Here is a 13404-nt window from a genome sequence, read left to right on the forward strand (position 1 = left end):
GTATTGATCAGAAATCTTAGGAAAATAGATGTCAAGAATCTAGCACCATGTCTCAACCTTATGTCGGACCCTTGATTCTGATTCAGCTGAATGTCTCGCTCTTTTGTATCATAAAAGGCTGACCATCCTCTTGGATAAAGATGCACCTTTCAAAACTAGTTTAGTGGTAGATAATCCGGGTCACCAAAAGTGGTTAAACCGGGAGCTCACTGCACTCAAGAGGCAACAACAGAAACTAGAATCGATATGGTTAAAACAGCCAACCAAGGAAAATAAAGAAGCCTGGAAACAGGTGGACAAAATCTACAAAAACAAAGTGACTGCAAAAAGCATTTCTAGAATCATGAAATATCCCTAGCAGGTAATAGTACTAGGAAACTGTTAGAAACACGGACTTCTTACGAAACCCGACGCTCTTCACAGACCATTTCTACCCACGTTTCACAACAGTCTCAGTGCAGACAGCCTTTGAGGACAAAATTGCTAAAGCAAGGGAAAAGATAGAGGCAAAAATGCAGGACGAGAATAACACAGCTAATAGTTCATCATATATCGATCATGAGATGTTGGAATATCCACTGTATACCCCCTCACTGAAATTAACATTTGCGATATTGAAGACCTCTCTTCTATGATGCCCACAGCCTGCCCAGGGAACACTATTGCACACAAAATAATCTTGGAGCATGGGGTGCTTTTTTGCCCCTTTTCTCATGAGGCTGGCCAACGCCTCCTTTTGCGATGGGAATGTGCCTTCATCCATAAAAACTGTTGGTGTTACCCCGCTGCCAAAGAAACCTTTCCTTGACCCCCAAGGACCCCAATATCCTTGGACCTCACCAACTGCATTATTTTGCTGAAGGTTCTAGATAAAGCTGCCTGTAGACAGCTCGAAATCTTTATTGAAGTCAATGGTATTCTCCATCCTAGACAAGGCTTTAGATCCTACTATACCACACTTGTGGACCTTAAAGCACACATGCTCGGTATCTCTGAAGAACATAGAGTAGGTATCCTGACACTACTGGACCTGTCCGCGGCCTTCGATCCGGTGGACCATGGCACGTTGAAACAAGCATTACACCACTCGGGACAATGCTCGGAAAGTGCTGTTGAGTGGCTACTCTCCTTTGTCAGATCGCAAATCTCTCATCCAGTGGGGCCAGGCAAACCTTTACACTAAACCTATTGGGTGCAGAGTTCTGCAGGGGCTCTGTCTATTTCCGATTCAACCTGTATATCTGGGATCTGTACTCACTTACATAATCTAGGTGTTCTTTACTAACTGTGCAGATGATTTCCAGCTGGTCATAGAGGCTACAGGAGATTACTTGGTGGACTCTGCTGCTTTGTCTACCATCTACTACCAAATTGACGGCTGTATGCCATCCAACTGGCTCTGTTTAAATTGCAATAAGACTGAATAATTGATCTTTGGTCCGAAGGCAGCACAAGCTAATTTATGCCTGGCATATTTCAGCTTTGAACTTGGTATCAGTAGCAATCCTGTCCTCAGCAGGGTGAAAACCATGGCCATCTGTTTAGAGTCCTCTTTAAATTCGGATGCACATGTCGACCTTTTGACAAAGAGCTGGAATCACTGTTACACATTCTAAAAAATATATACAGCCATTCATCTCCAAAAACAATACTGCAACTATCGCCCAAGCTACTGTCCTTGCAAGACATAATTGCAATGCCTTGTTGATAGGAGCTTCTTCCAACAATCTTACAAAGTGTCAAGTGCTGCAGAACAGCACTGTGTGCGTTGTTAGCGATCGTCCCAGGCGGGGAGCAGGTTACCCCCCACAGACGGGAGATTCATTGGCTACTCATTCAGGAACCCATCAACTTTAAGGTTTCTGCCATCATTCACAAATTTGTGTACGGATACTCCCCTCCTCCCCCCCCCCCCCTACTTGAAGACACTGGTCCCACAGTATTGTCCGGCCAGAGTACTGCGTTCCTCAACTAAAGGGCAGATTGTCTGTCCTATGTTCCAAAGAGAGAAGGGACTGGGTAAATCTTTCCAGGTCAAAGCAGCTAAATTCTGGAACTCTCTTCCTCTCGCGACCACAATATCCTTTTTAAGTAAATCTCTCCCGTCTTCCCAGTTGCCATCGAATTCGTCCAGTTCTAGTTGTTCGTCCCTTTGTCTGTCGCGCACTGATGCCTGCGGGCTTCTGGCGAATTAGAAATACATAAAGCATCTTTAATGAAAATAACACATTTATTTTAGCACCCCTGCGATCCTTATCTAGTCATGGTATCTTCATTGCTTTTTTTCTACAGTTGTGTGGTCCAAAAAGTGAAATGAGGTCTCGATTCCTCCACTAATAGGGAGTGTGTTGTGATTATTCCTCTTCCAGATACTATTATTGGTCATTTGTAAGCATCTTACCTATCATCCTTATAAAACAGACAGCTAGCACACACCTGCTAGCTTAGGCGTCTTCTCGGGCCTAACACAGCCAGAACTGTCTGAATGTCCACCCTCCAGACTGAACACATTCAATTGATCTCCTCTGCTCCACACCCACCATTAAGAAGTAGCTATCGTGCAACAACCACACCAGCTACACGCATACCTGGTGCGCCCACGCACTTTACGACTCAACTGACTCGAGTGCGGTTCCCGAGGGCGTGCAACCTACCAGCGCCTTGAGATCATACCAATGGTACATAAGGCGCTATACAAATGCAAAATAACATAACGGATAAACGGCCAAACCCACAGAATCTTACTCCACCCATGAGCACTAGAAACAAAAGCAATCTAACTGCTGAGAAACTACTGCCTTTACTTCAGCCAATCATTAATACTGCAACAACTTGCAGACCCCAATGCTTTAGTTGAACTCTACAATCGCACTGTACTCCATGCCATATCTGATATTTATAACGCACCTATACACAAGTGTTTAGGCGCGAGACACACTAGCACCTCCAGAACAGCAGAAGCTCTCTGGAAAAGTATACCATCTACAGCCAACAAGTATAATTTCACACTAGCCTCCCTCAATTTTAAAGAAGCTATAGTGTAGGCCAAAAAAGACAATTATGATGACTGCATCACTAAAGTCAAATCTAGTACCGAGGACATGTTTAACTTCCTCAGAGCTAGAATCCCCTGCCCCCACCTCCAGACACTTGTAACAAAGATGTTGCACGGTGCACTAATATTCAGAAAGGGCTAAAAGATAAAATCTCAATGCTTCATAGCAAAAAAAATTCCAAAAAGGTCAACATCACTAATGCAACCACCACACATTCTCCCCCCACCACCCCGCCACCAAGCCCTAATCCACAAAAGCAGTTCAACTTCCTATATCTCAATAGCTGTAAATATGCACGTAACTTGTATCAACTAGTCCTGTTCTAACTATACCATTGTACCTATCTATGCCTTTGTACATAACTAACTTGTAAGTAAGCTATATTCTACATCGTAATATAAATGCAAATATGTAGCTTATAAGGCTAGTGGCCCGATGCCCCAGGGCTTGGTGCGCTCAACAAATGAACACAGGAATAAAATGCTACCAGCAGCCTATCGCATAACTACCAGAGCGAGGGTACTGTCTGGGAGACTAAGGGTTACCTTTTGGGTCCCCTTGCCTTAAATACCCAATTGACTCTTAAGGTAAAGCCACACTCTAGACTTTACAAGCCCAAAGTACATGGGATTACTTCATCTGTTCAAACGTTGGCTTTCCATCTAATTCAGACCCGTTTCTGTTGCTGAATTTCGTGGTAACTGGTAGCAAGAAATCCATGTGCTTGCTGCTTGGTTGGTCCTGCACCAAGCAAGATGTGTTATCAACTTGCAGGAAGACACTTCGACTGGAAGACCAGCATGAGATCCCCTGGGTTTTGGACACCACTTCAAAGGGCCTGGGTACCGTTTCATAGATTGCAACACAGAATATTGGACATAGCTGAAAGTGGATCAAGGAGAAAATGGCATTGGGAGGTTTGAGAGAACCAGCACCACCTTAATTTTCTGAAAGCACTCAAGTTTAATTGTTAGTAAGTCGTTCAGATAACTGTCAAACTATAAACTACCCTGGAAACCTTGTGCTTTTTTTAGTCGTTGTGCTGGCACACCAAAAGCACAAAGAGAACTTGTGAGTGAGCAAGCGCTCTCATTATAAACTTTAGATTGGAAACTAGTTAAATAAGCTTGATGACAGTGACTCGTGTAAACATGAACTGTATGGCGTTTAGCAAGTGGTTGGTCTCAATCTATTACCCTACTCACGTTGGCAAGGACCCTTTTATGGAAGGGGATATCATTTGCATGGTACTCGAGGGATTGAAATTAAGATGGGATAAGCAGGAGACAAAAGCAGCTCCTGGTGATCCAGTGGTAAGGAGCTGCTGCTGGGGAGAGGAGGTAGTAGATGGCCCTCCGAAAATTCAACTTCTATATAAGATGCAAACCTATCCTTTGGTCCATTATTGAAGACCCCTTATGCTTGAAATGGCTTATATATGTGTCCAAATGTTTGTTTATAGATTGTACCAAATGCATAGTTAAATTCATATAGGTGGTAGTTGTCCAGCATCAGATGCCATGGTGATCCAAAAGTAGCTTCTGGTAGCTGTTATCCAGCTAACACTCTTCTAGGCTACACATAAGAGCTAAAGGGCTCCCAGCTCCTCCTCAATTTTGAACCCAGTACACAACCTTGTTGGCGCTGTGTGGCTGGCCTTGACGTGTCAGCTTGGCACCAAATGAGGCGTGGCTATGGTGACATGCACCACTTTACAGAAAGACCATGTAAATGTGTTATCACTTCTCACCATATGGCGAGCGCACTACTCTTTGGTAAATGCATAAACCACGGAAGTTGCCCTGCAGGTCTAGTGGTATTTTTAAGAATTTGCGAGCGCTACGCTGAATGAGCGCATACTATTTGGTTGCAGGTGTTTACACAGAATTGGCACAAATGTAGCTTGTGAGGCATGTAATCATTAACTATATTTTGATTGCGATTTGTAGCCAAGTGGGGAACTTTACTGTGGCAGTGATGTGCCCACTGCATTTCAGACTGCTGAAATGATGCTAATTTTGCAGCTGGTTTACTAGATGCAAAGCTTTTGTGTTAGAAAATTTTCTCTAACGTTTTACTCTAATACAATTGTACTACTATTAATTATTCCAGCAAAATATATTCACTGTAGAGCTGGATCATGTATAAGAATGTTATGTATTGATGGAATTGAATTGGTGTGTTGTCTCAGTCAGAACGGTTCCATGTGTTTATATCCCTGGAAAAATATCGCGACAGAAAAATATCGCCATATTTTTGCGGCCATATTGACCCATGGACCCTGCGAGGGACACCCCTGGCACCTACAAATGACCCCCCTCCCCTCCAAAAAATATTGCCTGTGGCGAGACAAACGGCCATATGTAAGGTGATATTTTTGGGGGGGGATATTTTGTAGGGATTCCTTCAGGACATTGTAGAGGTAAAATAGCTACCATTTTGTGTTTGATTCAGAGCTTCATTTCCTGGTGAGCACCCCATCGTTATTACACCCCCTAATCCACACAGTGCACTCAGCCACCGTATCCTCTTTTTAAAGGATGGCATTCCCGCTTTGGTGTCTGCAAAAAGCCCCTTTTTGAGTGGAACCTAACCCAGCGGCAAGGTCAGGCCGGCCTCTGATGGCACCTACCAGCGATGACAGTTGCCGGGTTATTTTGGGAACGCTTTGTTCTCCATCAGCCTCCTGTGTCTGTTTTCACAGATTAAACCCTGGCGCATGCAGTGTCAGCTGCCCACTGGCTAGCCCACATTGGCGTATCCCCACCGCATGCCACATCAAATGTCGTGTTTTTGCTTAGCATGAGTCAGCCTTTGCACATGGTACCAAGTATGATCGAAAAGCTTATCCCAGGATTAGAGACCGACACGGAGGATGTGATGTGAAATAGTGCTGTAAAATGCTGCCAAAGCGGCCAATCTGTTTAAAAATGCAAGGAGCGTGATTAAGCGTGAGTCATTTGGAGAACCGTGCTACAACATTTGAGTTCCTGTAGATGAAACATTTTTTCCTTCACATTCTCTCCAAAAGAGCGGGATCCCAGAACATGGTTTATGATTTTTGTTTTTGGATCAGAGTTCTGCTTTCTCTATCCTTGGCCTCTGGTGGTTACTGGTATACAATGTATAATCAGTGTTGCAATATAGACCTGTATATGTAGCCATATTTATGACCACCTTAATTGCCAGGCGGGGGCAGCTTCCGTGTTTACTTTTGTACATAAAATATCCTGCTGCAGTTTTCCTCCTTTACACTAGCTGATGGAAAGTGAGTAAAACGGGTAAAATGGCTTTTACTCTTCACTTTCCCACTACGTAAGTGAAAAAGTGTAATTGTCGCCTGCAAAGTGCGCATTGCAGGTAGCATATACAACAGATTCTTATGGAGTACACCTGCTTTGGCATGGTCCCAATTTCAGGCGGATTCTGTAGGAATATATGAACCGATTATATCCGCTTGAAAAGTCATACTGGTGTAGAAGCACCTACGTTTGTAAATTGGTCCCCGAAACTGTGGAGTTTATTTTGGCTGCCCCTGCTCCCCAACTCAGACGACAAATGCATGAAAATACATTTGGAGCAATTTTTGTAGTTCTGGTCTGTTTTTATTTGACAAAATCGTTGTTCTAGTGTGCTGCCGTAACAAGTGTTGCAGAACCCTACTCGGCAGTACTGGTGATATCCGCCTCTTAAATGGGTTGCCAAATACTGTTTTCTCTCTTTCATGAACAATTGATAGTCTCTCTTTGACCCTTTCACGTTTTGGTATGTTTACCTTCTGTGAATGAGTTGTGCATTCGAATGTAGTTCACGGTTTGAGTGGTCCTTTTACCCCTCTTGAAAAATAACCCAAACTCACGAACATTAACAGCAAAAAAGAAAGTGGGTGACAAATCAAGTCCTACATTAACCAAGGGTACATTTCCATTGTGTACAGTTTTGAGATGCCTTTTTTGCCGCAGAGGGTATTTTGTCCTAAACATTTTGCTATCGAACAACTTTGCTACTTGCATGAAAGGAAATGCTGCATCATGCCTTCAAAATCCAAAACCTCAGCCTTCCCATTACCAGGGCACTATGTGCGACCTCAGTAGTGCTATTAACAGTCACGCTACTTTATTGGATTGCCAATCTTTGTTCAGTGAGGACTGTGTTGTATTACAACAATGTACTGGTGTATCTATTAGCAATTTGTGATTTAAAATGCTGGCTGCTGGTGGTGGGTCGAGGAGGTGGTGGATGCCCCGAAATGGAATGGTGCCAATGGAAAATTATTAAAGTGGGTGCTGTAGATGGATTGAGGCTGGAGGAATCTGGGATGGCACTGCTAGGTTGGTGGTCCTCTCTACAATATAAAATACATTAATTAGTGCACAGGTTTTCACTACACAATTTTTTGTGAACAATAGAAGCAACCTATTTAAGTAGGGAAGACCTTTTCAAGTTGCAAGTTACTAGTTATCCTGAAGTCGTTTACCACCTCAGTTCTACACATAAATGCAGCAGACCTTTTCATACTCGCTTGGTCACTAGCTAGCGGTGATTGCAAATCTTGAGCCCTATTGTAAGAATTAAGGTGTTCGGTTCTCCTTGTCAAGCGCAATGCCCTTTTACAATCATCCACTATGAAAAACCTATTCAACCTGTACCTCTCAATAAATATTTGTGGAAATAACCACACATCTCCAGCACTTTCAGGAACATAATGGATTTTGTTTGTGATAGATGGAAACAAATTATTCCACAGGCTTCTAAATTAAGATTCAATGAGCATGCGCTAAAATCAACTCTTGGGTATATGGCATCACCAGTAGTAGGGAGCTACTGCTGGGCAATCTGCCTTTTTGTAGCTGTTTTGGAGGCCTTCCTCACACCTTTCCATAACCACACTTTCAATGAAGCGGGAGATAATTAGCCGCTAAATAAAGGCAAAAAGGTCTACCTGCAGAAACTCTGGGTTTACATGGACACCCCTCTAGTCATAGCTTTCTCCCCTGCCCGCTTGTAAGCATAGGTCTTGATAGCGGAGCCTTCTTCCGTTGCCAGCATAAAGTTCTGCGACTTACCTTTTCAGGCATTGATCTACACGTAGGTGCTCTTGGTAATTGTCTGCTTAGAACTGGTTTTAAAATACAATACTATTCATCTTGTAGCGTGAAACATATTGGATGTCGGTGCAAATTCTCATAGCACTCCTTTTTGTCTAGATACTCTGGTACTCCAAGCAGATCTAAAAACTAGATTACTGGTTTGGCGCATTATCCCTCCCCTGAATCCCCTCTCTTGTACCTTCTGTCCTATCCGATACTAGTCAATTCTCTTATGGCATCTTTAGTCCCATAATTCAATGCCGAACGACCCAGAACCATCTTGGAAAGCACAAATCCTGCATTTGACCTCCACAATATTTTGAAACAGATCTTTTCACTGTATATACTTACCTCACTTGGTTCAAGATGGCACACATTCCATAGTAACATTTTCACCTGTCCCAGTTTATAAAGTTTAAATATTTCTCAGTGGTAGCCGCAGTTCAGAGAACCCAGGGAGTAATAAAAATCGGGTTCCATTCCCTGTCATTACACTTCTGCTTTGCCTCCCTTCTCCCCTCTATAAAACACCAAGCTGTGTGAGTGTTTAGTCATAGCGGACACTGCAAATCGAATCGTAGCATCACCTAGCTGAAATTAGGATGTGCGCTCATGGGATCGCGCTAGATTGAGAGCAATGGAAATTTAAAGACTTTATTGCTGAAGGGGATTTGACACATGGAATGGTTGACGTTCCTTCCTACTTGCACACATTCAGGTGTTTGGTGTAGGCCTTGCACAAAGTTAGAGCTTTGTGTCGTCACTTGATATGCTGTTTGATTGGTGTAGTGCCCCTTATCTTGAAAATGTGTTTGCACGGCCCACTCCATTAACTTGAGGAAATGCTTCCCATCTCCCATATTCTTATGCCAGCAGTGCTCATCATTTGGGCTATTGATTATCAAGTTTCTCCTTGCACACATCTCATGTTTTCACAGTAGCAGTGATCACACTAGCACAGCATGCCCAAATGCCAACACAATTGTGCTCAACTCTTCCCCTCACTACACTCAAACACTTTCTCCTCACTTCCCCATTTTTCCCAATTTCTCCCCTGACCAGTCACCAGGGTTCCTGTCCCCCCCACCTCCCCCTGCATCTGCCTGTATTCCTACCATTTGCTGGTCATCTGGGTTCTTGTAAGGTCACCCGAGTTCCTATCAACTCCCCATTGCCTGGGTTCCTGTACCCAACCCCCCTGTCGCCCAGGTTCCTATCCCAAATCCCCCTCCATGTTTCCCGTCCCAGTCCCTCCTCCCCGTTTCCTCTTCCCTCTTCCACCTCCCCCTCCATGTAAAGTCACCCCTTTGTCTGGGTTCCGGTTACTGTCTCCCATTTCACCCACCGCCTATTGCCTGGGGTTGGGGTTCCAGCTCCGGTCTACTCCATCCCCATCTTCTTGATTATTGTACCCCCTTGTTGCTGGGTTTGTGTCCTGTTTCCCGTCTGTCTGGTGGATGAGGCTCAATGCAGTGTCTCTTATGTTTCTGTTACAGGTAAAGTGATGGTGCTTGCTTGGGCTCTGAACTTGATGCAGCAGTTCATTACCCGGTTTACTCATAAATGTTCTATTTTAAGTTCCGAAGAACTTCATTTGTTCTCCTCTATGATGGGGAAATAAAGAATTGGGCTACGTTTACTGCCTGAACATAGCTGTTAAGGGATTCTGTAGGGTAAAAAGGTCTGTGTTGCCAGTTCAAACATAAGCTTTACCTTGTGTATTAAGGAGTGTTTGCTGCGAAGTGTCTGCTGAACCTCTTGTACTATAATCACTTGACAACTCCCTTACTATAGTTTCAGCACCATCTTCGGTTTCAGCTCCTTTGCTCTTGCTTTTATTAGTATGCCTTTGTCTTGTATGTTTTTGCAATGTCTAAATAGTTTGACCACTGACACTGCAGAACTACTGTCCTTAAGCTGCTGTGGCCTCTTTCCATCCCCTCTGCTTCAACATGTTCAGGAGTTGGGGGTCTTGGATATTGAATAGACTAGTTGAATAAACACTGACCAGTTTGCTTTAACTTTGACCAATGTTTGGAACAGACATGTCCTATTTACTGAATGCTGTCTCTCATCCTCTTTTTCAGGCCTGCATTGATGAGAACTTGGATGTGGTCAGGTTCCTGGTGGAGAACGGAGCGGATGTCAATCAGCAGGATAACGAGGGCTGGACTCCCCTGCATGCTGTGGCCTCCTGTGGATATCTGAACATAGCTGAGTGAGTACTGCATACCATCAAGATGTCCCCCCTAAAGATAACTGTAAATATTTGTTCCAGTCATAGACCAGGTTTCTCATGTGCATGGTTGCAGTCCTTGCAAGGGTGAATGATCACAGTCCCCCCCCCCCCCCCCAGATGAATGGTACTGCTGTGTTTTGGGTGACCAGCATAGTGTTTCAGTAAGTTGTTCTTGGATTAGCTCTTCAGCACAGATGTCCTGTTGGCGTGAATAAGAGGAGGTATCTTTCTTTATAATAACCAATGCTCATCTGAGAGTCTGTGGTCTAGATTGGTTATAGTTGGTTCATGAGGATACCTGGGTGGTCCTTGGTAAAAGCTAGCCCATAATCAATCTTGAGTAAGAGAACTGCCATATCTACATGAAAACGTTAACAAAAGTAGGGCAATGTTTTTAGAGAACCTTCAGGTGAAGGAAGGCAGTACCATCTCTGAGCTGATCGTAGGGTAGGGTGGGATAATAGGGGAGGAGAGCTGCGAGTGCTGTACACCAGTCCTTTACCCATCCAGGCAAGGGGTAGGGGAAAATAGGACTGCTTCAGAAGGGGATGTTTTAGCCACTTGCTTTTTGTTATTGTATTATAGTAGTCATTTATGTAGCGCCTTTTCTATTTGTATGGCCTCAAAGTGATTTGTGGTAGGAATGCCCTCAGGGACCGAAGTCCATGTCTGAGAAAGTTCCAAGAGGAGGCTTAAAATGCTTTTTCATTGTCCTTAATTCGAATTTATACTAAACCTCATGAGGCTTGTCCTCCTTTATCTTCCCAATTTTTGGTGTTCTTAGACCAAACTCCGAGCACACCCTTGTGCTACATTTACCAGCTTCATCTAGCGGGAAAACTGATGTAAAGTTCAACTGAAACTGCTCCTGTGCCTTTGCTACACCTTGGTCTGAGGTCGACTGGGAGATGTAAAATCTCTCCGGCAGCTGGATCAGATACACTGGGCTCTGAAGTAGGTGGCTAAAGTTGACATTATGGAGAGTAATGTTTGTTGTACCATCTGAGCACATTACGAAAAGCACTAGGTAGGGACGTATGACTAGTGTATGAGTGGTGCAAACATGGATTGTAGCAAGTATCCAAACTAGTCCAAGAGGTCTCTGAGAAAATATCAGTCCTTGTCCAGGTCCTCAAGACTGAGAGAAGTGGTCTCTTCAATCTTGGATAGGGATAGTAGATGCCATGCTATCATGAACCGCATATGTGGATCTAGTGCTTAGGATAGCAGCGATCCTTGCTGCAGTCAACAATGACTGCTCCCGGGCATGGCGGCATCATGAATGAGAATGCAATAATAAGCAAACTATGCAAAGGCGACCGTCTGCTGGCCTTAAACTTGGGAAGAGTTGAACTCTATTCAAATAGAGGACAGGTATCATGGAGAAAAGTAAGAAAACTGACTCTAAGGAAGGCAAGAGTTGAGGATAAAAATACTGATAGTAAAGGGCGATACTTGTTTCAAGGGACCATCTCTAAAATGTATTCAGCAATAACATTCCCTGCTGTGGCCAACCGCTCTGAGACGATGTTTATGAAATAAAGGTCAATCTATACTTGAGCACTAGAAGTTGCTGTACGAAAAGATGGAGGGGGTGGCTGCAGAGGTCTGCTAAATATTGAACATCAGGTCCACTTGATTTGAGACCGCCATGAGTGCTATTTCATTGGCACCAGGGCACATTGTCCATTTTAGTAACATAACAGAGACAGGTATGCTTACCTTTCCATGGTTAGTTCTGCTTGAACCACATCATGTTCTTCACTTTTGGAGTTCTTGTTTGTCAGAGTTGGATATCTTAATTCCGGTGACATCAGAAATCTTGCAGAGGCTGCAATGGCGGATGTTTAGAGAATCTAGGAAAACGGTTGATCTACCCTCCAAATCCCCATTTCCGGATGGGGTGCAACGTGCAAAGCTCAAGAAAGACAGTTGCAAGTTGAGCATCAAAGGAATTCAAACTGTCACAGACTACAAGTTGTACTTAAAATGCGTAGTCTTTTCCAACAAAATCTGGGGTATGTACATCCTCATTCGTACAGACAAAAAGTTATCAAAACCCTGTGCCAAAGTCGGGGAGGAGGGGTTGGAGGGGGGGGAATGATTGACATGGGATCTGTTGTAGAAGCATGCCACAGTTTGGAATGAGCATGTACCTGTTGAAAGAGAATGTTATTTGCCTCAGATGCTGACTTATACTCTGTCCTTCGGACTCTTTTACAAGGTGCTAAAAAGTTCTCAGCCACAGCACTTAATGTTATTTCTACATACTTTTACACTTGCTTGACAAAAGGAATAAGGAAGTTCTGGTGATGAGGACATGTCTTGCAATAAGACAATGCTTGGTCCAGGTTATTTGAGCATCCCACAGGTAAATAATGGGTATGATCGTCGAAATAGATTTCTGTGCCAGAGTAGGCTGGAATTGAACATCTGTAAAATGAATGCGATGACCTGCACTACAGATAAGAACATCGAATCCAAGATCATCCTTTGGGGCAAATGTGAACAATTTGGTGTGTAACCTTTTTTTTTTGATGATTTCAACATTAGTTTGTCACAATGGCGACTGGTCACCCCAGGTGGCAAAGTACCATAGTACTTTAAAGCATTATGCTGAACATACTTTGGAGTTTGGATCTTGGCAACAAAGTGACGGAATCGAAATCAATATATAGTTGTATGGTATAGATGGAGCTAAACTGGATGATTGACTAGGTTTTAAAGTCCCATCTTTGGGAAACCCCTGAATTAGGAAAATAAAAAGATGCATTAATTGAGGTTTTAAGTTTAATAGGGGGTCAAATCCTATCTTGGGTACTCCATGTCAGAGGCACGACAAACTCGCTGGGAGTATTGCCTCTCTGGCAAAATCCTGAAATAATTGGCAGTAATTCCAAAACTGCGATAATTATAGGCTAGCCCTGTACCACTCAGTAAACCTCAGGGTAGCATCTTCCTATTTGTTTTTTGCTGGTTAAAGAAAATATTCAGCATGAAGACCTTGATTTGATTAACC

The 13404-nt window shown here is 43.5% G+C and overlaps 1 protein-coding gene across 10 annotated transcripts in view; it reads left to right on the plus strand.

The window, feature by feature from the left end:
• PPP1R12B (protein phosphatase 1 regulatory subunit 12B) overlaps positions 1–13404 on the plus strand; it is a 1230188-nt gene that overhangs the window by 173294 nt on the left and 1043490 nt on the right. For all 10 annotated transcript variants that reach the window (XM_069633610.1, XM_069633604.1, XM_069633603.1 and 7 more), the window contains exon 2: positions 10234–10364. In XM_069633610.1, the coding sequence (XP_069489711.1) occupies positions 10234–10364 (131 nt within the window). The remainder of the gene's footprint in view (positions 1–10233; positions 10365–13404) is intronic.

The sequence above is a fragment of the Ambystoma mexicanum genome, chromosome 13 (assembly GCF_040938575.1).
Source record: "Ambystoma mexicanum isolate Mex_15411 chromosome 13, UKY_AmexF1_1, whole genome shotgun sequence".
NCBI lineage: Eukaryota > Metazoa > Chordata > Amphibia > Caudata > Ambystomatidae > Ambystoma > Ambystoma mexicanum.